Below are 22,179 nucleotides of genomic sequence, written 5' to 3' on the forward strand. Positions count from 1 at the left end.
GAATGGTGACCAGTGGCCGTTGGTGATCGGCAATCGTCCAGTGACGATCGACGATCGGCTGGCAACCGACGACGACTGACAATTGTCGACCTGCCGGCGGCAAGCGACAATCGACGACCAACGACCGGTGGTGATTGGTGACGAATGACGACCGGCGGTGTCCGGTTGCCGGCGACCCTTGCCTGATTTTTCAGAAAAAAGAAAAAGAAAAAGAAAGATAAAAGAAAAAAATTAAAAATTATGAAAAATCAGAAAATTGAAAGAAATAAAAAAAATGACTTGTTATAACTCACTTAGCTAACCCATTTATGACTCATTTAAAATACATTTAAGACCAATTAAGTTGTTAACTAACACATTTATAACTCACTTAAACTTGTTTTCATAACATAAAATCAACCCATTTATGACTCACATCATTAAATATTAGTTAAAATGTGGGTTCTCAACCATTTTGCTATCTCTACTCCCATTATAATCTTTTACTGTTTTATCTATTCCCGTACACTTGCAACTTTCCTTTCAGGATTACTGTCACCAGTGGTCCTTATATTTTGTCCAAAAATCAAAAACTTCCTCTACTTTTTTTTTAAAGCATTTATCTATTATTTAGAAAGTGTCACAGTTAATCCGTATGTTATACTTTTTTTCTTGCAAGTCAAGACATGGATGCCAAAGCACATGTGTCTAGCTATATTCTGCTCACATAATTGCGTGTAGACAACATAAACATTAAAAAAAATAAAATTGAGAGATAGCTCCATTACGGCCACCATAATCACGAGCTCCAGCTCTAAGCTAGCGGCGGCCATGGCCATTAAGCTCAAGCTCGCAGATGGCCATGACCCTAAGGTCTATTCGAGCTGCAAAGCTTGAGCCATGGCCACTTGATCTTTGAGCTCACGGCACTGCCACATGAGCTTCAAGCTTAAAGCAGCCATGTTCACTTGAGTTTTGAGCCATGAAGCTCGCAGCCATAGCCACTCAATTAGGAGTCCTGAGCGGGTACGAATGATAGTTTGTATTGTTATGGGCATTAGATTTTGTGGGTTTTTTTATATGGTAATATTTGAAAAAAGAAAAAAAAATCACATTAGCAAAAAAAAAATGAAAAATCCACGTTTTTTTAGGTTGACAAAAAGAAAATTTCCATTTTAAAATAGGGTTAATACCATGAAAAACCCTAAACTGGTACACTTGTGACAGATTTATCCAAAACTATTTTTTTATCATAAAAAACCCCAAATTAGTACATTTATGATAATTTTACCCCAAACTATTTTCTTGACCACCAAAAATCCTAAACTAGTACACCTGCGACAATTTTACCCCGAACTAATTTTTTAATATTATTATTTTTTATTTTTTCGAATTTTTTTATTTTTTCTTTTCTTTTCTTTTTCCTTTTTTTTTTCTTTCATCTTCAACCTCTGGCCGGTCACCGGTCCGGCGATCAGCCGGAGGCGGGGGCCGGCAAGGTCGGCCCCGCCGGCCGCTAGCGTGGCCGACCTCACCGGCAACTGGCAAGGTCGGCCTTGCCCCGCCCCTGACGAGGTTCGACCTCGCTAGTTGCCGGCGAGGGGTCGTCCTCGCCGTCGCTGGCGAGGTTCCTCCTCGCCGCTTTTGGGCGAGGCTGACCTCGCCAGTTGCGGCGGGGCCGAGCCTCGCCAGCAACGGCGAGGACTCGCCAGCAACGGCGAGGACGACCCCTAGCCGGCAACTGGCGAGGTCGAACCTCGCCAAGCAACGGCGAGGTCGACCTCGCCGTCGGCCGACGGGGCCGACCTCGCCGGCCAGAGGTTAAAGATAAAGGAAAAAAAAAAAGAAAAGGAAAGGAAAAAGAAAAGATAAGAAAAACTAAAAAAATTCGAAAAAAAACAAATAATATTAAAAAATTAGTTCCGGGTAAAATTGTCACAGGTGTACCAGTTTGGGATTTTTGGTGGTCAAAAAAATAGTTCGGGGTAAAATTGTCACAGATGTACCAGTTTGGGGTTTTTTATGGTCAAAAAAATAGTTCGGGGTAAATCTGTCACAAGTGTACCAGTTTAGGGTTTTTCGTGGTATTAACCCTTTAAAATATAGGTTAATGTCACACTAGAAATTCCATCGCCGGACCGACAAAGGGACGACCAATGGCACTTTCTAAAAGTGCAAGGAACGGTTTTGAATTAGAAAAAATTAAAGGAATGATTCTGATTTTTGAGCAAAAGTAGAGAGACCAACTGTTATTAAATCCGCAATTTACATCACAGTGATGAAAAGCTTGATTTGCAGTAGCACAACCAAATGATGATAGAAGCCGATTAGACTTTCTTATTGGAGAAGCCGATTAGACTTTTTTGATTGCTGAAGCAAGTTAAGACTTCATAGGGGCACCCTCGCACCTGAGAAGGATTAACGATCAGATGGTATTGAGAAAATAACTGCGGTAAGAAAAGTGAAACGATTCGTCAAATCAAAAGTGTTTAATGGACTGTAATATAGGAAAAGGAAAGAAAAGGTGGTAATGGGAAAGGGACAACAAATGAGGGAAAGCCTGGAAAAAAGTGACGGGATTATGGTGCTGCAAATGCCCAACTGGATTAGCTTTGATATGAATAGATTATGAACTGAAAATCAAATCTGGGCCTTCAAAAACAGGCTCCTTTAAGATACATTGAAGTGGATTTGGACTTGTATTTAGTCCACGCTGCAATGGAAAATACTATTTGAATCAACCTGAATGAAATGAGAACCCAATCAATTTCCCACCAGAACAAACAGTGGAGAATTTTAACAAGTAACGTTGAGATACTGAATTTGGTTTACAAAACTTTTAAGCAATGTCACAAATATTAGTGATTAATTAATAAACAAATTAATGCTGGCACCCAACAGAAGTCTCATCCATCACTTTACAAATCAGTTTTGCTAAAAGGTTCGAGTATTCTATAGCATTACTCATATTCGAAACATAGAGCGAGGAGGCGATCCACGGAAATTTGACTTTAGAAGAGATGTAAATGCCATGCAAACAACAGGGCGGGCATTAACATCCTACAGCTCCAACAAAAGGATCTGCTGGTAATACATACATTGGCTGGAAATTATCATGACATAAATCCCAGTCCTAGCAAGTCATAGTTTTAAGGGCGGTTTTCGTACCATGACTCACTATATAAACAAAGCAAAAAGCAAGTAGAAAGAGGAGTTTATACTGAGAAATGCCAAGCATCAAAGCCCGCTACGCATGCAATGAGGGCAGATTTGAGAACCATGCGAGACACCAGCTGAAATCCAAGCTAGGATATACCAATACGTAGATCCCAATGTCAGAAAGTGGAGATGACAGTTTTCGATGCTAATTAACAATATCGCCTTGGATCTCAAAAAGCAGAGAAAAGATCATTATTAAGACTTAAGGGTCCTTACAACTGGTCTGGCCTGGCATGGCACATGATCCAAGCTTGCTTGTATCTATATGTAACAAAAATAGCTAGGGGAAAAAGCCCCAAGAAAGCCAATCCCCAAATGCTGAGATTCTTTCTTGACTACAGAAAAAGCAGAAGAGGATATGCATTACCTAACTGAAGCACTACTTGTCCAAAGCATTTGTCTTATATTCCTCAAGACTCGGACTTTGTTGAAGATGAACTATTTTGTTTCTGCAAGGAAGCAGTTGAGGTATGACTCTTCGTCTGGGAACTCTGGTTAGACGATGATGACTCTGTGAAGAAAACTACATGCTCCTGATTATCAAGAAATAGTTGAAGGGCTCTCGGTATCTGGGGCAGGTTCACATCCAACACCCCCTCGAGTATTTGAACAACCTGCCCCATCGATGGCCTGCAAGTTTCCTCATCTTGGACACACCAACAAGCGACTCTGCAAATCCTCAATAGCTCTTCAGGATCAGCGTTTGTCTCCAAGTTTGGGTCCAAAAGATCAAGCAGGTCGCCTCCTTCGGTTATCTTACTAGCAGCCCATGTTGGGAAGAACTTGATGGCCCCATTTTCTGATTGCTCCGAGTTCCTCCTTCCTGACACAAATTCAAAGAGCATCATTCCATAGCTATAAACATCAGCTTTTGCTGTTATGGCCACTCCGGAGATCCACTCCGGCGCAAGATACCCTCTTGTGCCTCTCATGGTCGTCAAGACCCTGCTGAAATCTCGGCCAACAAGCTTTGCCAGGCCAAAATCTGCCACTTTTGGACAGTATTCAGAATCTAGAAGGATGTTCTCTAGCTTGATGTCGCAATGTATGATGCAGTCTCTACACTTCTCATGGAGATAAGCCAGACCTCGAGCCGTTCCCAAAGCAATTTGGTACCTCGTTTTCCAATCCAAGGTCTTTGAGTCCTTGGCATGAAAGAGATGATATTCTAAGGAACCATTTGGCATGAAATCATAGACCAACAGCCTTTTGTCACCTTCAGAGCAGAACCCACGAAGCCTGACAAGATTCACATGCTGGATGGTGCCGATTGTGCTTACTTCTGTTCGGAATTGCTTCTCTCCTTGGCTTATGCTCTCAAGCTTCTTGACTGCTATGTGACTTGAATCAGGTAATGTTCCTTTGAAAACTGAACCAAACCCGCCCCCACCCAACTTCTCTGAGAAATTCTTTGTTGCTACTTGCAAGTCCCGGTATGCAAAGGCTATCAGTGAACCCTCCACTGTCTTTGTTGTCACAGTTGCCCTTCTCCTCCATCTCCAAACGCCAAACAAGACAATGGCTAATATCGCTACCGCGGCGCTAACAGACCCTGCAACTATCGCAGTTATGTTGCGCTTCTTGCTTGGATCCTCAACGTCTGATGCAGCAAGCCGGAGATAGAAGCTTTTTGCAGTGGTATCACCTTGTGTGAGCTGTTGCGCATTGAAGAGATCCCCAATCCAAATTGAGCAGGCATTATCCTCGAAAGCATAAGCGGTGCAAGAGCAATTGTCCAAACAAGCAGCTTGGCATTCCTTATCGCTCCCAACATCTGAAGATTGGGAATTATCTGGCAATTTCATGTTAGACATTGGCAAGAAACGGTCTTTCTCCGCATTCGAAGCAGTTGCCGCACAATTCAAGTCCAAATTCCTCTTGCAACAGCTAGACCAATCCCTCAGATTCCAATCCCTCGGAGAGCTGATGCTAAACCTCGGCAAGCAGGTGCAGCAATTGTTGGTACTCTCGCTGCAAACACTGAAAGGCCCACAAAGTCTATGCACCTCGCATTGTTGCCGAGGCTGAGACCAGAACAAGTTCCACGCCTGGTTAGAAGGCAACCAGGACTCCTGCTTGATCTGCCCAGAAAGATCCATCACAAACCTTGTTATGGTGTTGAAGGTGGGGTACACTGAATAGGTGAAATAGCTCTCGTTATCATTGTCCACATATTCGAAATAGTAAATATCCATCACAAACCTTGATCTCATTTCAGCGACCAAAGAGAAAACTTTCGACTGATTGTCCCACGTCCCACTGGTCCAGTAATGCTGAGACCTATTCCACCATATGTAGTACTCACTGGATGGCTGGAGCTGGAGAGAGAACAAACCTGGCGAGGGGTCCTCGGCGTTCTTCCATGATGTCAAGAGCTGACTCGTGTTCGTGCGCTTGTCGATCCCTAATTTCGCACCAGGAAGCCACGTGTGCGTCGGGTGATCGAAGCTCTGCCACAGAGTCACGGAAGAATTCGGCCCGTCCTTGAGAGCGAAGTTGCCGTCGTCCCCAAGAACCGCCACCGTGGAGCTCGACCCAGATGAAGTACTCAGATTCGTGGACCAAGCGGGGACTCGGGAGTCGTTGACCATAACAAGATTGCCACCCGAGATCTTCAGTTCAGTGGAGTACCTGTCGGTGATGGGGTTGTCTCTGTTGGCGACCCAGACGATGGTTGGCACTCTGACTTTGTTGTACCAGATGCCTATGTAGGAGTACGTGGAGTTACCCGGTGTGAAGAAGCCGAGCGTGAAGTTGCCGCCGGAGGAGACTAAGGTTTGGTTGCCGGAGATGGACCGGTTAGCGGAGATGGTGTCGGTGTCGGAGCCAATACAGAGGTGGGTGGTGCAGAGAGATAAGAAGCAGAGCAAGAAGCTTGGGAGTGTGAACAGCCATGGACTGCTGCTGCTTTTTTACGTAGCTAGCAAGGATCACCTAAAGAGCGCTGAATAGGTGATCTAAAATCATTTTTAATAATTTATGCGGAAACAAAATAAATCACAGAAGAGTCTGAATAAAATTCAGATTCTAGACAGATTATATAGACGTTGCTCTTGATGTGCAGAGTGTAAAGTAAGAGATAAGGGATAGAAAATCTGTACACGAGTTTATAGTGGTTCGGCTTATAGCAAGCCTATGTCCACTCTCCCACGCTTACAGCCTACCGGCTGGATTTCACTATGTAATCAAGAGGAATTACAACTTCTGAGTGTTAACACTCTTGTGTATGATAGAACTCTCTATCTCACACAATCACTCTTACAAAGTGTTCCTCAAGATCTTAATGTTTGGCTCAGAACGACAAGAGAAATGATTGGAGTATGCTCAGACTTTGGACTTGTTGATTCTTGATTCTATCCATCCTTCTGCTGCTCGTTGATCCTCTTAAATACTCCTCTACTAGCCATTGGACAGCTTTCAGAGGATCATCTTCCAATCTTCACTTTGGACAGATTTGTATAATAAGGATTGAGTAGCCGTTGGATGACATATTCTGAATCCCGCTGATTCTGGTCGCCCATACAATCAGAATCTTAGTTTCCATAAGTAGAGCTTTGTTCGTTGAAATGCATTCTTGTCGTGATGTTTGATTGTCAATCAATTTGATTCAGATTGAGACAATTAGAACATTCCTTCTGTGAAATCCATGCCAGATCACTAGCTGTTGTGTTACGTTCTGAATGCTGCGTATGAAGAAATTCTGCGTCTGCATCAGAAGAATTTCTACGTCTCGCATCTCGCATCTCGAATAGCTTCGCTTCGCATCTCGCATCCGAATAACTCTCGCATCCGAATCTCGTAACCTAGATTATGTGGGTCTTCAAAAACATACTTGACAGTTTGAAAAGTCTGAATAACTTTCTTCTGAGCTTCCAGATTATACAGACCTGGAATAAATTTGTTCAAAATAAGTATCAGATTTACAATAACATAGAAGGTTTTGTCAACTTCAAAATCAATAGGAGTTTTCCTCAACACTTTTCCTATCCATGGCCGCGCAAGTTCCTCCTGGGACAGGCTATCAGATATTTATACTCGAAGCAGCAAACACGTCCGAGAATTGAAATGGTTCGGCTTGAGCCGTGTCCACAGAAAGAGAGAGAGAGAGAGAGGGAGAGATGAAGAACGGGTCAAAGATCAAGAAACACGATCAGGGTCAGAGGGATCGCTAAGCGGAGGTAAGCCCAAGAAGAGAAGCAAATAGGAAGCTGATCACAACAAGTCAAGAAAATGAAGGGGAGCCCCTTCGGTTCTCTCCGCCCCTTCACCGAATGGAAAGTCAAGAAAGGGAGATGAAACTCTGCCACTCGGATCCTCGGAACGTGAAAGGAGAGTTTCGAGAGATTCGGGGGTAAAGACTCCGATGTCCGCGGCCGCTTTTGGCCCGGGTCAAAATTTTCTCATAACCATCATAACACGCTGCACGACAAACGTAGCTAGAAAACATGTGACGACAACGACAGAAGAAACTATTGTTTACGTCGGCCCCTCCTCCTTCGAGTCGTCGACGGATGATCTAGCCACATGAACCACCTCCCATTTATACGTACTTTTCTTGTGCCACCTGTACCCAATTTAAATATTGTGCGCCCCTTCAAGTGCGGTGCTTTTTCTTTCCTTGTGTCCGAAGAACAAAGACAGTGGACGAAATCAAACAGATAATCATGCCGACTTCTCGCGTGCTCTGTACTGAATTTCACAGTTTGGGGTGACCCCGATTCGGGTCATTGAATTTGGTGAACCAGACCCGCGTTCGAGCCGTTCAATCTTTTTGCCGTGATCAAGGGGAAACGGTCCGAGGCAGATCAATGCCCAACTTTGAACGCCATGCTTTTTATGGATTGGAAGCCTTATTTTCTTGTTGTTGAAAGGGTCAGCTCACGCGGGTCGTCCTCTGGTCCATTTTTCCTTTGTTTTTCTCTCTCTGGCAAGAGGCAGACCCGTCGTTTTCCGTCCACGCACGACGTAGACGCTTTCGGCTGGTGCGGAGCAAGTGGGTTGGCTCGGTGACAGATAGAATTCATTAATGCCGCTAATCATGTAATTACTAGGACTCGCACCGGTCCTCTTTTATGAAAATGAAAACTCCTGCCTTTTGTCTCTATGCTTTCAAGTGTTTTTTAATCGTCTAATGAAGTTCCATTATGTTAAACAAATTCCTCTTATGTCAAATCAAACCAAATTCAGCTATCGTGACACCACTAGTATATGATGTGGATAAAATTTAACCAATCTGCACACTAATATGGATGTCGCCGTGAGAAGATCTAACCAATACGAACAATATTTCTAATTGTAACGATCGACACGACCAGTTTGATTTGCTAAAAATTAGAGAAGGAGAGACACGAGCGCGTGATTGCGCAATTTATAAACTGCATGACCCCATTAACAGAACATATGCTGAACTTGCACATTCTTAAAATCTGCACCTTGAAAAGAGAAATTGAAAGAATCGGTTGGGTGGTACAAAGTACCAAGCCTTTTGTCCCAAAATAGGCAGGCTTAGTTAAGGTGCCAGATTAGCTATCTCCGTGACTACAACGTCAAAAAGCCGTCACAACACAGTGTCATGATCATGGGGACTTTGCTTTGCTAAGGTCTCACCAATGAATTTGTTTACTCAGGTCAACCAAAACTCAAGATCGAACACGACTAGAAACATAGGCAGACTGGCCATTGGTAAAACAAGGAAGATACTTTTGACCAGTTTTAGTCAAACAGAGAAGGAAGAAAAACCAAGTGTCAGTCACTAGGATGTTGGAGAGTTGGGCCAACAACATTGACTATGACGCTGCTCCATTTGCCTTAACATGACCAATTCCATCTATTACCTTCAAACCCAATAGAAACTGCTTTCACGCAATAGCTCAAAGGCTTCAATCCCGTCTTACAAAAATCGCTAAGGACGACCCTACTCTCACTGGCTAATTGCAGGTCATGAAACATTTGATAGAGAACAAACTGCTGTAGTGATTTTAAAGTGCACTTTGCTCGGTCTCACCAATGAATTTTTTCCTCAATTCAACCAAAACTCAAGATCAAGCACGACTAGAACATAGGCGGACTGGTCATTGGTAAAACAAGGAAGATACTCTCGACCAGTTTTAGTCAAACACTGAAGGAAGAAAACCCAAGTGTCCGGTCTTTAGGATGTTGGAGAGTTGGACCAACAACATTGACTATGACGCCTACTCCATTTGCCTTAACATGACCATTTCCTTCTATTACCTTCATCTCCCCTAGGTAAACCCAATAGAAACTGCTTTCACGCGATAACTCAAAGGCTTCAAACCTAGCTTACAAAATCGCTAATGACGACCCTGTTCCCACTGGCTAATTGCAGTTCATGAAACAATTGATAGAGAACAAACTGCTGTAGTGATTTTAAAGTGCACTTCTCTTTTTCTATATCTCCGGTTTTTGTACATTGAATGAGCCTTCAAAATCTCGAAACTTTTGATGGACCACATAAAGATGAACATCTAGAAGCATTTGAGAGCATAAAAAATTCTAGCCACATTTTCATCTTTGAAAGCTTTACTAGAGTTAAAAAAACTCTGGAAAAAGTCTCAAGAACCAAGCAGAAGGTACCTGTTCTTAGCATGTGAGAAATGAAAGATGCAAAGATGGAGAACTGCATAGCGACCCAAGTGGCAGTCAGTTGCGACTGGGATGCGGCTTCCAAATGAGGGATTCAGACAAGGTGAATGATCTCTTCCATGAATGTGAATGAACATTTAAGGGTTGCAATAGTTACATCATTTGATCAGCAATCCTGAGCCATTTTGATCTTAATGGCACTGAGAATGATCCAAGCTAGAAGGATCACTTTTGACTACAATACAGATTTGGATAAGTAACTTCACAAGTGAATTTTCGAGTCCGACTTGCTGAAGCAGGAACCACTAAATAAGCATGCTCACAGAAAGTGCCACAAGATCAATCAGCATAGATATCCTCCATAATTTTTGCACCACGCTGTCTTTGTCTCAATGCACTCGCTCTACTCATATAAACACCAGAAACTCCAACAGTACCACATTTTCGTCCTTTTCTTGTAGAATCAATCAAATCATTGACTTCGACTGAGGCTTCTGCCCGAACAACCCTTACATGTTCCTTCCCACTTTCTTTGCCTTTATGCTGTACTCTCTGGAATGTTTGGTACACTCCGTCGCAGTGGCCAAAATAGTATGAGGGATCAATGTAGCAAGATGATGATGAAACAATGCCCCTCATGTTAATAGGTTGGACAAGTTGTACAAATTCATGAAGCTCCATATAACAAGAGTGATTGGAATATGGAACAGATAAATTTCTGGATGCAACCTTTCTTCCACAGAAGCAACCTCATGTGCTTTCTTATTGTAGTATGACCTTGCTAGGGAATCAAAGAAATTCTCATTTCTATCCAGTGGCTTTGAGGCCCACGGAAGACCAGAAGGCATGATTCCTATGGTCGGATGCATCTTATTTAATCCCTTTAAAGTATTCAAGGTAAAGCTATAGCGAGGAACAGCTCGGACTCTGGCGAGAGAAGTTTTAGTTGTGAATATTTCATCAAAACCAAGCATATGCATCGTTTGCAACCGTTCTGGCCACACCCAAATCTTTAAGTAAAAAAATCAAAATACCGGAGTAAGCAAAGCACGTCAAAGAATGATGCAGCAATTTTCTTCCTCGTATAACAGTAAATTAATATGCCTGATATCTGTTATAACAATTCGATCGAAGATAAGTCATATATGTTTTCTCTATTATGACAATTAACTATTCAACAGAAGAGGAATGAATAAATGTTCCTAGAATGTCAGGCCAGACATGTTAAGAAATATGCTTACCGTGTTTTTCTCTGCAACATGGTCTCAAGTTTGATTAGATACTGGAACTAAAATTATAGGTAGCAGATGAAGCAAGTTAATGCCATATTGTACCCAAAAAGCATTCAAAATGCGTAATGCACTGGTAAATCATCTTTTATGGACTCAATACTCAACCATGTGCAGATCATGTGAATCAGTTCACTTAATGCATTTTGAATCAATAAAGTGAAACGAATTTGATGGTCAGTATTATTTATTCAATCTGATGGATCGCCAAAGTAAAATCAAGTTATTTTACAACGGTGTGCTTACAAGAGAGCATCTTTGACATACCTTTATTTTGAGCACCCGGGTAATGTGAACCAGAAGATCTTCTTTGCCCAATGTGTCGATCCCAATGATGACATGGTGCTTAGGATGAGAAGCGATGATATCTACAACCTGCAACCAGGTTTTAACAAAGTCAAAGCTATGAGAAAACTATTCTAAAAGTATGAATAAATAATGTCACGACCTCTCAACACAATATCAGAGAACCTCACACACATGGGGTTTATAGGAAAAATACATCTTAGGCATTTCTTATGGAAATGAGCACTGAGGCGGAATTTCTTATGACTTGAAATTATTCTGTGGAAGGGCTTGAAACAGCAGATAGACACAAGCTGTTTAAAAAGCTCATGCACTTCAATGACCTTTCTCTCCTAAACAAACAATCACTATCCACTAAGAACCCGAAAGGATCATATATCATGTGCAGAAGCTCAACTATAGCCAGTATCTGAATAAAGGTTGACAAACCATGACCGTTCTCTTAATAATCAGTTGATTTCTACACAAGAGATTCCAGAAATTGATACTTCAAAAAGCTTCACAAACTAAGGATGGGGCAGTGATGAAAACCATGTTAACCAAGCAACGACATGTACAGGCTGGAAAGAAACAGGGCAGCTACTCTTTGCAAGAAACAAGCGAAAGATATGGAAATCAGTACATAGAACAAAACCAGAGCACCTGCTGAGCAGCATCTCTACGACAAGGAAAAGAATAGGAAGGATTGCAATAGGTATTATCCAGATACAGTGCGTTCACTCTGCTTCCATTAAGGGCCTTAACGAGCATGTCCCGCGACCTGTTTGCCTTCTCGCTCGTCGTCTCCCAGCGGAAATCTCCGGTATAAAGCAAGCTCCCAAAGTCGCCGCTAAACAAGTACATGACCGCACCTACCCGAAAACGAACCCATCAACCAAAACAGCCAAAAACCCTTCTTCAAAAGGCAATCCAGCAATCAACACAACAATTCAATCGCGGCCTGGACGACCCCATTCGGGAATTAAAGCAAGCAGGGGAGGAGCGACGAGCACGGCGCGGTTACCGGGGCAGTGGTGAGCGTCGAGGGGCATGACGCGGACGAGGGTGTCGGAGGCGGAGGAAGGGGAGAGGAGGGAGAGGGAGTGCCAGGCGCCGACGTCGAGGACGCGGAGGAGGGAGAGGTCGAAGCCGGGGAATTTGGAGGGGAGGAGCTTGGCGGAGAGGCGGGAGCAGAAGAGGGGGCCCCTGGACCAGGCCGGGGTGAGGCCCCGGGTGTGGTCGGCGTGGAGGTGGGTCAGGAAGTAGGCTTGGCTCCCTTCCGCCCACCGATCCACCGAGATCAGACCTCTCTCCATGGCATCAACCAACGCCCAAGCAGAGAGAGAGAGAGAGAGAGAGAGAGAGAGAGAGAGAGAGAGTGTGTGGTTTTGGCGGGGAAATTTGGATTGAAAGGATGGTGCTTTTTGGGCTTCTTGTGCTTCGATGTGAAGCCCGCTTTGGAGTTAGGTTGGGCCTGACTGGTGCAGTCCTTTCTTTGTGATCGAATGCGTGTCTTAATTTACGAAAGTCCGTTTTTGAACCGCTCTCTAAGTTTGCCCGCTTTACTATCGATCGAAAAATAACCGAGACAAGAAAGGAACATTTCATTAACGAGTTGCCCCCTCACCGGCGTCTTTGGAAGCGAGTGAAAGATAGCATGTTAGCACATCGTGATTATTGATTAGACCCGTCAAACGGGTGGGACGAGTCGGCTTTGGGTCGGGTCACGGGTTTATACCTTTTCTAATATAATTTTCTTCCCATCTTTTGGGTTTTTTTTCCCTAAGCAAGCTAAACCCTGCATTCCCTCGAAATCAGGACAAAGCCAAAGTGGTGGGGGGGTGGCGGAGGAGAACAAGAAGCGAGAGTGGCACCCCAACTGGCCCTCCTACCTGCTGATCCTTTTTTGAAAGAAAGTCCGGCCCTCTTCTCACTTCAGGCTGGCTTCTCTGAACCTACAAACAACCACAACTCTCACTTTTACTCTCAATTTCTCTCAAAATCTCTCGGTCTCTTTTTTGCTCTGTTTTTGGCCGGCCCCCACTCACTCCTCTTTGCCAGCTTATATAGTGCCCGCCGGTCACTTGTCTCTGCCCCCTTGCTCCATTGATTTTGGTGGTCAATTTTGCGCGGTGGAGCGGCTTCTCCGCATCGTCCCAGGCGACGGCCAATCGTGGCAAATAGGGGAGGAAGGAGGAGAGAGGAAGAGTGGCCGGGTTGGGGGAGAGAAGGAGTGGGCCGGGCTAGGCCCAGCTTGTGCTGAAAGGAGGAGAAAAGGGAGCAGGTTAGGCCCGCGGGGGGGGAAGAAAGGAGAGGGCCGGGTCGACCAGACCCCGACCCGGCCCAATCCGATTTTTTTATTTAAAATTTTAACATTTTTTTAATTAATTTTTTTGTAAAAAAAAGAAAATATATTCTAATAATGCAAAAATGAACCTAATGTCTACATGCCATGCAATTAAATGAAAAAAAATTGTTTTTAGGAACTAAGGACATTAACCCCTAAATTTTTGGATAATTAATTTTGAGCAACTTAAAAAATAGGTGTTAACAAACATAGACGAAAAAACAAGAAGCTAAAAACTTTCCTTTTCTCGTGCCACATTGGGGTCTCAATATCTGTCATTTCGTCCCCAAGTCCCAGACCCAAAACCACTATAAGCATACCTTGTGATATTAGCAACTTCAGCCCCTAGGACCAAGAGAGGAATCGTATCAGACCACCCTTGTCGGGAAATTCTCCATGCCAGAGTAGTGACCCTGCCATGAGAATATAGATCACCGTTTAGGTCCATGTTACGCTAACAAAATAGTAGAGGATGATGGAACGGAATCAAATACAGGAATAACGCAAATGACAACACTTAGTTCTAGCCACCAAAACAACCCCCGGGGGGGCGGGGTGCGGGGGGAGAGAGGATAGTTTTTCACGCTCAAACAAATCACATTGGAATCTTTTATTTGTTCAGGTCAAGTTGCTCTCGGTACTATTGTGATTCGCCATGTCTCACAGTCCTCACAGTTCGCAAACATTTTCACGGAACCATTAACTTTAGATGGCCCCTCCTCCCCATTGACCGGTTTGAAGGGCAACATTGACGCAACATACTGAATGGCAAAAAACGAGCGCAAAAATCATACTACGGAGTCTTTTACGAATCAGCATTTGGGAAGACCGGTTGGGGTTCAGTGTGGTCCGAGAGGTCGTTAATAATTTGGACAACTACAAATGTGATATGCATTGGGGAATGCTATGCTTGAACGAAATGTTGAGTATGTTTGGGTTATCAACTATGTCATGAAAAGATTATGCCGTAGTGGTCTCGTATGTGCTCGAGGAACAGCTTGCCATGCTATAATGATTTCTAATGTGCAGGGTTGCATATGTGCCAAGGCGAGATAAGGACGCCAGTGATTGTTCATGGCATGTTGAATGCTAGAATTGCATGTTTAGGATTGTCTGGAGGTATGCGTTAGCCTAAGCGAGATTTAGGGAGTTTACTTATTGAGATTTTATCACATTATTGTATTCTAACTATTTCAGATCCCCGACCATGAATGGTCCTCCGCAACGTTTTGGGGTACAGATGGATATAAACCATCACTTGACGAAGTACCTGGTAGGAGAGGATAGGGTTTACATTAGGCATGCCACGACTTTGTGGGTGGACGAAGGGTTTGTGTTTTGGAGGCCGCACACCTTTTTGGCGTGGTTTTATCGAGATGGGGATGAGTTGCATGGTCCACTCCGAGGATTTGATGTTCCCCCTGATGATGGGGTAGGGGAGTGGGATCCTATGGAGATAGATCCTCCCGATGGGGCCGTCATCGATCCTGACACCAGCCCAGAGGACTCTGACTCTGACTTGATTCACTCGTTGATTGACTCGGGGACGCCTCCAGGGTACCATGAGGATTGATGATAGGCTTAGTCACCCCGTCTTTTTGGAGCGCTCTCTTTTGGTAGAGAAGTTAAGCTAACCGATCACCCGATCATTTTTGCTTGTGCGTGGTCCGTAGACGTAGCCTTTAATAAGGCTTGTATATTGTAACTCCTGTGATTAACTCTATGTTTATATCAATGGCTTTGCTCTTTGAGCATCATTGTGTTCCCTTTACTATCCCTTGTTTGGTTGTTGGTTGGGGTATTCAAGGTTGCTTCCGCTTGCGTTCTTTCGTTGGTAAGTTGTTTGGGTCGGCGACGAGTCCTGGGACATTGCATTCGAAGGACCATTGGTGGGATGTTGCGAGCCTGTAGGGTTCGGAGCGTGACATCGAGTTCAATAGAGTATGTGTCAGTGACAGGGTTGTCTCTGTTGGCAAACCAGATGATGGTCGTCTCGCGGACTTTGTTGTCCCAGATGCCTATGTAAGAGTAAGACGACTTGCCTGGTGTGAAGAAGCCAAGCGCAAAGTTGCCACCCAAGGAGATTAAGGTTTGATTACCAGATAGAGACTGATTTGCGTCAAGCTTGTCTGTGCCAAGACAGAGGTGGGTGCAGAGAGATAAGCAAAGCAAGAAACTGGGGAGTGTGAACGACCATGGACTACTGTTTTTGCTATCCATGGCTGGACGATACAAGGTTCGAGTGGACAGGTTTAGAAACATAATGCACAGGAGGAAGTATATATAGCTGTTTGTGCTCAGAGTGAGGGTGAGGTAAGAGATCTCAAAGAAGAAGGGTCAAGAAACGCGCAAAGTATTATGTGGAAACTTCAACCGAGACCTGTGCATTTTCATCGAGTACATAGATAGAAGCGTTTAAGCTGGCATCATACATGTGGTCGTGTTTAAGCCTGAATGTCGAAACCAGTGGACAAGGACGGGCATATCCAAGAGTGAAGAAGACGCTACAGGCGCGACTTGGAGATGTCCCTGTCAACCATTGAAACAACATGAAATGAGTCTGAGCATTCAAACTCAGCATCGTGCATTTGAGTGATCAAGCAAGACTAAAACATAGGCAGACTGGACATCGGTAAAGCAAGAACACAGTTTTACCAGTTCTACTCAACAACAAAGGAAGGAAACCAAGCGTCAGTAATTCATACGTTGGAAAGCTGGGCCAACAAGATATGATTTTCATGACGCATGGTCCTATTTTCTTAGCGTCCTTACTCTTGTCTAAGCTAGTCTTGTGGTCAGTATCTTCAACATAATGCCCTCGTTCCACGGATGCTGAACCGACCTGTTCGTCAAGGGACTAAGCTCTGGATTACCGTGTTGGTGTAGTCCCCCACTCCATATATATGTAACATCATGGTCGTATGTCTTTATCGGAAAAACCTGATAGACTGTGTTCCAGGCCACAGATGATGGCGCGAAGAGAACTCTCTGCTTGGACTTGGAACAATCGTATGTCTTTATCGGAAAAACCTGATAGACTGTGTTCCAGGCCACAGATGATGGCGCGAAGAGAACTCTCTGCTTGGACTTGGAACAATTGGTACTTGGCGTTGCGTCCATTATAATCTTTCACTGTTTTATCAATTCCCGTACATATGCAACTTTCTTTTCAGGAGTCACTGGTCGTCCTTATATTTTGCCCAAAAATCAAAATCTCCCTCTACCTTTCTTTTTAAAGCATTTCTCTTCCACTTAGAAAGTGTGACCATTAATCCTTCCGTTATACTATTTCTCTTGTCAGTCAATTTTACTGACATGGATGCTGGAACACGTGTCGTGCTATATTCTGGTCGCATAATTGCATAACATCAAATAGGTGCTACATTAATAAATAAATAAAAAGCACAATTGAGAGATAGTTCCACTATGGCCGCCATAACCGCGAGCTCCAACTCTAAGCTAGCGGCGACCATAGCCATTCAAGCTCAAGCTCTCGGATGGCCAATGCTGTGAGATCTATTCCAGCCACAAAGCTTGAGCCATTGACACTTGATCTTTGAGCTCACGGTATTGCCACATGAGCTTCGAGCTTGCAGCGACCATGTTTGCTTGAGTTTTGAGCCACGAAGCTCGCAGCCATAGCCACTCAATTGATAGTTGGGAGTGGGGTACGTGTAATAATTTTTGTATTGTTAATGGGCATTAGATTTTGCGGGATTTTTATATGGTAACATTTGAAGAAGAGGAAGAACCTAAAGGAGGAAGGAAGAGAGAGAGAAAGTCTTCATTTGAAAAAAGAAAAAGAGATCCACATCAGCCAAAAACAAAGGAACAATCCACGTTAAAAAATAGCTGACAGTGTTGATGCCACACAACAAATTCCATCGTCGGACCGACAAAGGGACGACCGATGGCACTTTCTAAAAAGTGCAAGAACGGTTCCGAATTAAAGAAAAATTAAAGGGATGTTTTGAGCAAAAGTAGATAGATCAATGGTTATTAAATCCGAAGTTTACATCACGGTGATGAAAAGCTTGATCTTTTAAATGATTACAGAGAGTGCTGACTTTGCAATAGGCACAACCAAGTACTTTTTTGATTGCTGAAGCAAGTTGGACTTTATAACGGCACCTCTCGCACCTGAGAAGGATCAACAACAATCCGATAGTACTGAGAAAATAAGTGCAGTAAGAAAAGTGAAATATTACGTCAGATCAAAAGTGTTTAATGAATTGTGAGATAGAAAAAGGAAAAGTGGTAATGGGAAAAAGGGACAACAAACGAGAGAAAGCTTGGAAAAAGTGAGGGGATTATGGTACTGCAAAGGCTAAACTGGATTAGCCTTTGTATGAATAGATTATAAACTGAAAATCAAAGCTAGGCCTTCAAAAACAGGCTCCTTTAAGATACATTGAAGCGGACTTAAATTGTATTTAGTCTACGTTGCAATGGAAAATATTGTTTGGATCCACTTGATTGAAATGAGAACCCAATCAATTGAAAGATTTTGGTGGGACCACTGTCAACTGTTCTAAAAGTTTAAACTGTTAGATGAAGGCGTGGTTTATTATTTAAATATTTCAACATTGCCCCTCACGCTTAGTCTGGTCTTTTTGCCAGTACTAAGTGTGGAAATATTTAATTGGGGAGGCAAATAGGGGCTTGGAAGATTCGAACTCAGGACCTCCTACTCTGATACCATGAAAGATTTTGGTGGGACCACTGTCAACTGTTCTAACAGCTTCCCACCAAATAGAACAGTTGACAGTGGTTTCACCAAAATCTTTCATCAATTTCCTACCAAAACAAATAGTGGAGTTTTTTAACGCGTAACATTGAAAACTGAATTTGGTTTTACAAAACTTGTAAGCAATACCACAAATATTAGGGGGTTAATGCAAGCACCCAACAGAAGTCTCATCCATCACTTTACAAATCAGTTTTGCTAAAAGGTCTGAGTAAACTCTAGCATTACTCATATTCGAAACATAGAGCGATGAGGCAATCTCCAGAATTTCAGCTTTAGAAAAGATATAAATGCCATGCAAAAAACGGGGTGGGCATTAACATCCTACAGCTCCAATAAAAAGGATCTGCTAGCAACACATACATTGGCTGGAAATTATCATGAGATAAATCCCGGTCCTAGCAAGTCGTAGTTTTAAGGGCAGTTTTCGTACTATGACTCAGTTATAAAAAAGAAGCAAGTAGCAAGAGGAGTTTATACTGAGAAATGCCAAGCCTTGTAGCCTGCTTTGCATGCATTGAGGGCAGATTTGAGATAACAGTGCCAAAATTATAGGAGAGTCGAGATGACAGTTTTCGATGCTAATTTTACCAATATCATCTTGGATCTCAAAAAGCAGCGAACAGATCATTATATAGAATGAAGGGTCTTTACAACTGGTTTGGCCTGGCACTAAATCCAAGCTTGCTTGTATCTATGTGTGACAAAAATAGCTAGGGGAAAAAGCCCCAAGAAAGGCAATCTCCAAATGCTGAGATTCTTTCTTGACTACAGAAAAAGCAGAAGAGAAAATGCACTATCTAACTGAACCACTCTTTGTACTAAGCATTTATCTTATATTCCTCAAGACTTGGACTTTGTTGAAGATGAACTATTTTGGTTATGCAAGGAAGCAGTTGAGGTATCACTCTTCTTCTGGGAACTCTGGTTAGACGATGACGACTCAGTGAAGAAAACTACATGCTCCTGATTATCAAGAAACAGTTGAAGGGCTCTCGGTATCTGGGGCAGGTTCACATCCAACACCCCCTCGAGTATTTGAACAACCTGCCCCATTGATGGCCTGTGAGTTTCCTCATCTTGGACACACCAACAAGCGACTCTGCAAATCCTAGTTAGCTCTTCAATATTGGCATTTGTCTCCAAATTTGGGTCCAAAATATCCATCAGGTCACCTCCTTTAGCTATCTTACTAGCAGCCCATGTTGGGAAGAACTTGATGGCCCCATTTTCCGATACCTCTGAGTTTCTCCGTCCCGATACAAATTTAAAAAGCATCATTCCATAGCTATAAACATCAGCTTTTGCTGTTATGGCCACTCCGGAGATCCACTCCGGCACAATATACCCTCTTGTGCCTCTCATGGTTGTCAACACCCTGCTGAAGTCTCGACCAACAAGCTTTGCTAGGCCAAAATCTGCCACTTTTGGACAGAATTCAGAATCTAGAAGGATGTTCTCTGGCTTAATGTCACAATGTATGATGCAGTCTCTACACTTCTCATGGAGATAAGGCAGACCTCGAGCCGTTCCCAAAGCAATTTGGTACCCTGTTGTCCAATCCAAGGTCTTCAAGTGCTTGGTATGAAAGAGATGATAGTCTAAGGAGCCATTTGGCATGAAATCATAGACCAACAGCTTTTTATTGCCTTCAGAGCAGAACCCACGAAGCCTGACAAGATTCACATGCTGGATGGTGCCGATTGTGCTTACATCTGTCCGGAGTTGCTTCTCTCCTTGGCTTATGCTCTCAAGCTTCTTGACTGCTATGTGACTTGAATCAGGTAATGTTCCTTTGAAAACTGAACCGAACCCGCCCCCACCCAACTTCTCTGAGAAATTCTTTGTTGCTAATCGCAAGTCCCGGTATGCAAAGGCTATCAGTGAACCCTCCACTGTCTTTGTTGTCACAGTTGCCCTTCTCCTCCATCTCCAAATGCCAAACAAGACAATGGCTAATATTGCTACCACGGCACTAACAGACCCTGCAACTATCGCAGTTACATTGCTCTTCTTGCTTGGATCCTCAACGTTTGAGGCAGCAAGCCAGAGATAGAAGCTTCTTGCAGTGGTATCACCTTGTGTGGGCTGTTGTGTATTGAAGAGATCCCCAATCCAAATTGAGCAGTCATTATCCTCGAAAGCATAAGCCGTGCAAGAGCAATTGCTCAAACAAGCAGCTCAGCATTCCTTATCACTCCCGACATCTAAAGATTGAGGATCTTCAGGCAATTTCATGTTAGACATTGGCCAGAAACGGTCTTTCTCCGCATTCGAAGCATTTGCCGCACAGTTCAAGTCCAAATTCCTCTTGCAACCGCCAGACCAATCGCTCAGATTACAGTCCCTCAGAGAGCTTATGCTAAACCCCGGCAAGCAGCTGCAGGTATCTTCGCTGTGCTCGTTGCAAACGCCGTAACCTCTGCAAAGTCTATACACCTTGCATTGTTGCCGGGGCATAGACCAGAACAAGCTCCACTTCTGGGAAGGCAACCAGGACTCCTGCTTGATCTGCCCAGAAAGGTCCGTCACAAACCTTGATATGGTGTTAAAAGTGGTGTACACTGAATAGGTGAAGTAGCTCTCGTTCTCATTGTCCACATATTTGAAATTGTAAATATAGTTCAATCTCATTTCAGGGACCAAAGAGAAAATTTTCGTCTGATTGTCCCACACCCCACTGGTCCAGTACTCCTCAGACCTATTCCACCATATGTAGTACTGACTGGATGGATCGAGCAGGAGCGAGAACAAACCTGTCGAAGGATCCTCGGCATTCTTCCATGATGTCAAGAGCTGACTCGTGTTTTTGCGCTTGTCGATCCCTAATTTCGCACCGGGAAGCCACGTGTGCGTCGGGTGATCAAAGCTCTGCCACAGAGTCATGGAAGAATTTGGCGCGTCTTTGAGAGTGAAGTTACCATCGTCCCCAAGAACCGCTACCATGGAGCTCGACCCAGATGAAGAAGCACTCAGAATCGTGGACCAAACGGCGACTTGGGAGTTGTTGACAATCACAAGATTGCCACCCGAGATCTTCAGCTCAGTGGAGTACCTGTCGGTGACATGGTTGTCTCGGTTCGCAACCCAGACGACGGTTGGCACGCTGACTTTGTTGTACCAGATGCCTATGTAGGAGCACAGGGAGTTCCCCGGTGTGAAGAAGCCGAGCTTGAAGTTGCCGCTGGAGGAGATTAAGGTTTGGTTGCCAGAGAGGGACTGGTTGGCGGAGATGGTGTCGGAGCCAAGACAGAGGTGAGTGGTGCAGAGAGATAAGCAAAGCAAGAAACTTGGGAGCGTGAACGACCATGGACTACTGTTTCTTCTATCCATGGCTGGACGATACAAGGTTCGAGCGGACAGGTTTAGAAACACAATGCCCAGGGGGCAGTACATGTAATATTTGGATCAAAAAAAAAAAGTAAAAAAGAAGCTACAGTGGATTTCAGTTTTATAAAAAGGGACCGAGAGCTTGCAGGAGAGAGAAAAAAAAGGAAAGGAAAGGAAGAGGAAAAAAGAGGAAGAAAGGGAAAGAGAAAGAGAAAGAAGAGGGGCTTTGCATATAGTCGCCACGGACGCCTCATCAACCCAATTCAACTTCGATTTGCAGTGTCCGGTAAGTGCTCGCGCCTCTCGTTCGTCCAATCGGAATAGTTTTCCGGGTTAGAGCTCATATTTCGGAATTATGTGTTATTTGAGCGGCGACGTCC

General features: G+C 43.7%; 2 protein-coding genes and 1 pseudogene across 3 annotated transcripts; all 3 read right to left on the reverse strand.

Moving 5' to 3' along the window:
- Positions 1-2,983: 2,983 nt before the first annotated feature.
- Positions 2,984-7,471, reverse strand: LOC130141009 (G-type lectin S-receptor-like serine/threonine-protein kinase At2g19130). 2 transcript variants are annotated; one of them, XM_056321609.1, is made up of 3 exons: positions 7,176-7,471; positions 3,566-6,105; positions 2,984-3,284 (listed from the first exon to the last, which is right to left on the reverse strand). In XM_056321609.1, exons 1-2 carry the CDS (start codon positions 7,187-7,189, stop codon positions 3,609-3,611), a joined length of 2,511 nt encoding a protein of 836 aa, XP_056177584.1. In that variant the 5' UTR covers positions 7,190-7,471; the 3' UTR covers positions 2,984-3,284; positions 3,566-3,608. The 2 variants fall into 2 exon arrangements, with proteins under 2 accessions (XP_056177584.1, XP_056177583.1); XM_056321608.1 differs by having other exon boundaries at positions 2,984-6,105.
- A 2,423-nt stretch (positions 7,472-9,894) lies between these two features.
- On the reverse strand, positions 9,895-12,762 carry LOC115665204 (uncharacterized). The gene is given in 5 exon segments (XM_030587088.2): positions 9,895-10,511; positions 10,514-10,811; positions 11,358-11,465; positions 12,039-12,247; positions 12,400-12,762. Coding segments are annotated over 5 exon segments (1,278 nt in total). The 5' UTR covers positions 12,692-12,762; the 3' UTR covers positions 9,895-10,140.
- A 6,313-nt stretch (positions 12,763-19,075) lies between these two features.
- LOC130140980 (G-type lectin S-receptor-like serine/threonine-protein kinase At2g19130) lies at positions 19,076-21,862 on the reverse strand (annotated as a pseudogene).
- Between the last annotated feature and the right edge of the window lie 317 nt (positions 21,863-22,179).

Source organism: Syzygium oleosum, unplaced genomic scaffold (genome assembly GCF_021117445.2).
Source record: "Syzygium oleosum isolate NSW1041296 unplaced genomic scaffold, Sole_v2.1 Sole_v2.23, whole genome shotgun sequence".
NCBI classification, from domain to species: domain Eukaryota; kingdom Viridiplantae; phylum Streptophyta; class Magnoliopsida; order Myrtales; family Myrtaceae; genus Syzygium; species Syzygium oleosum.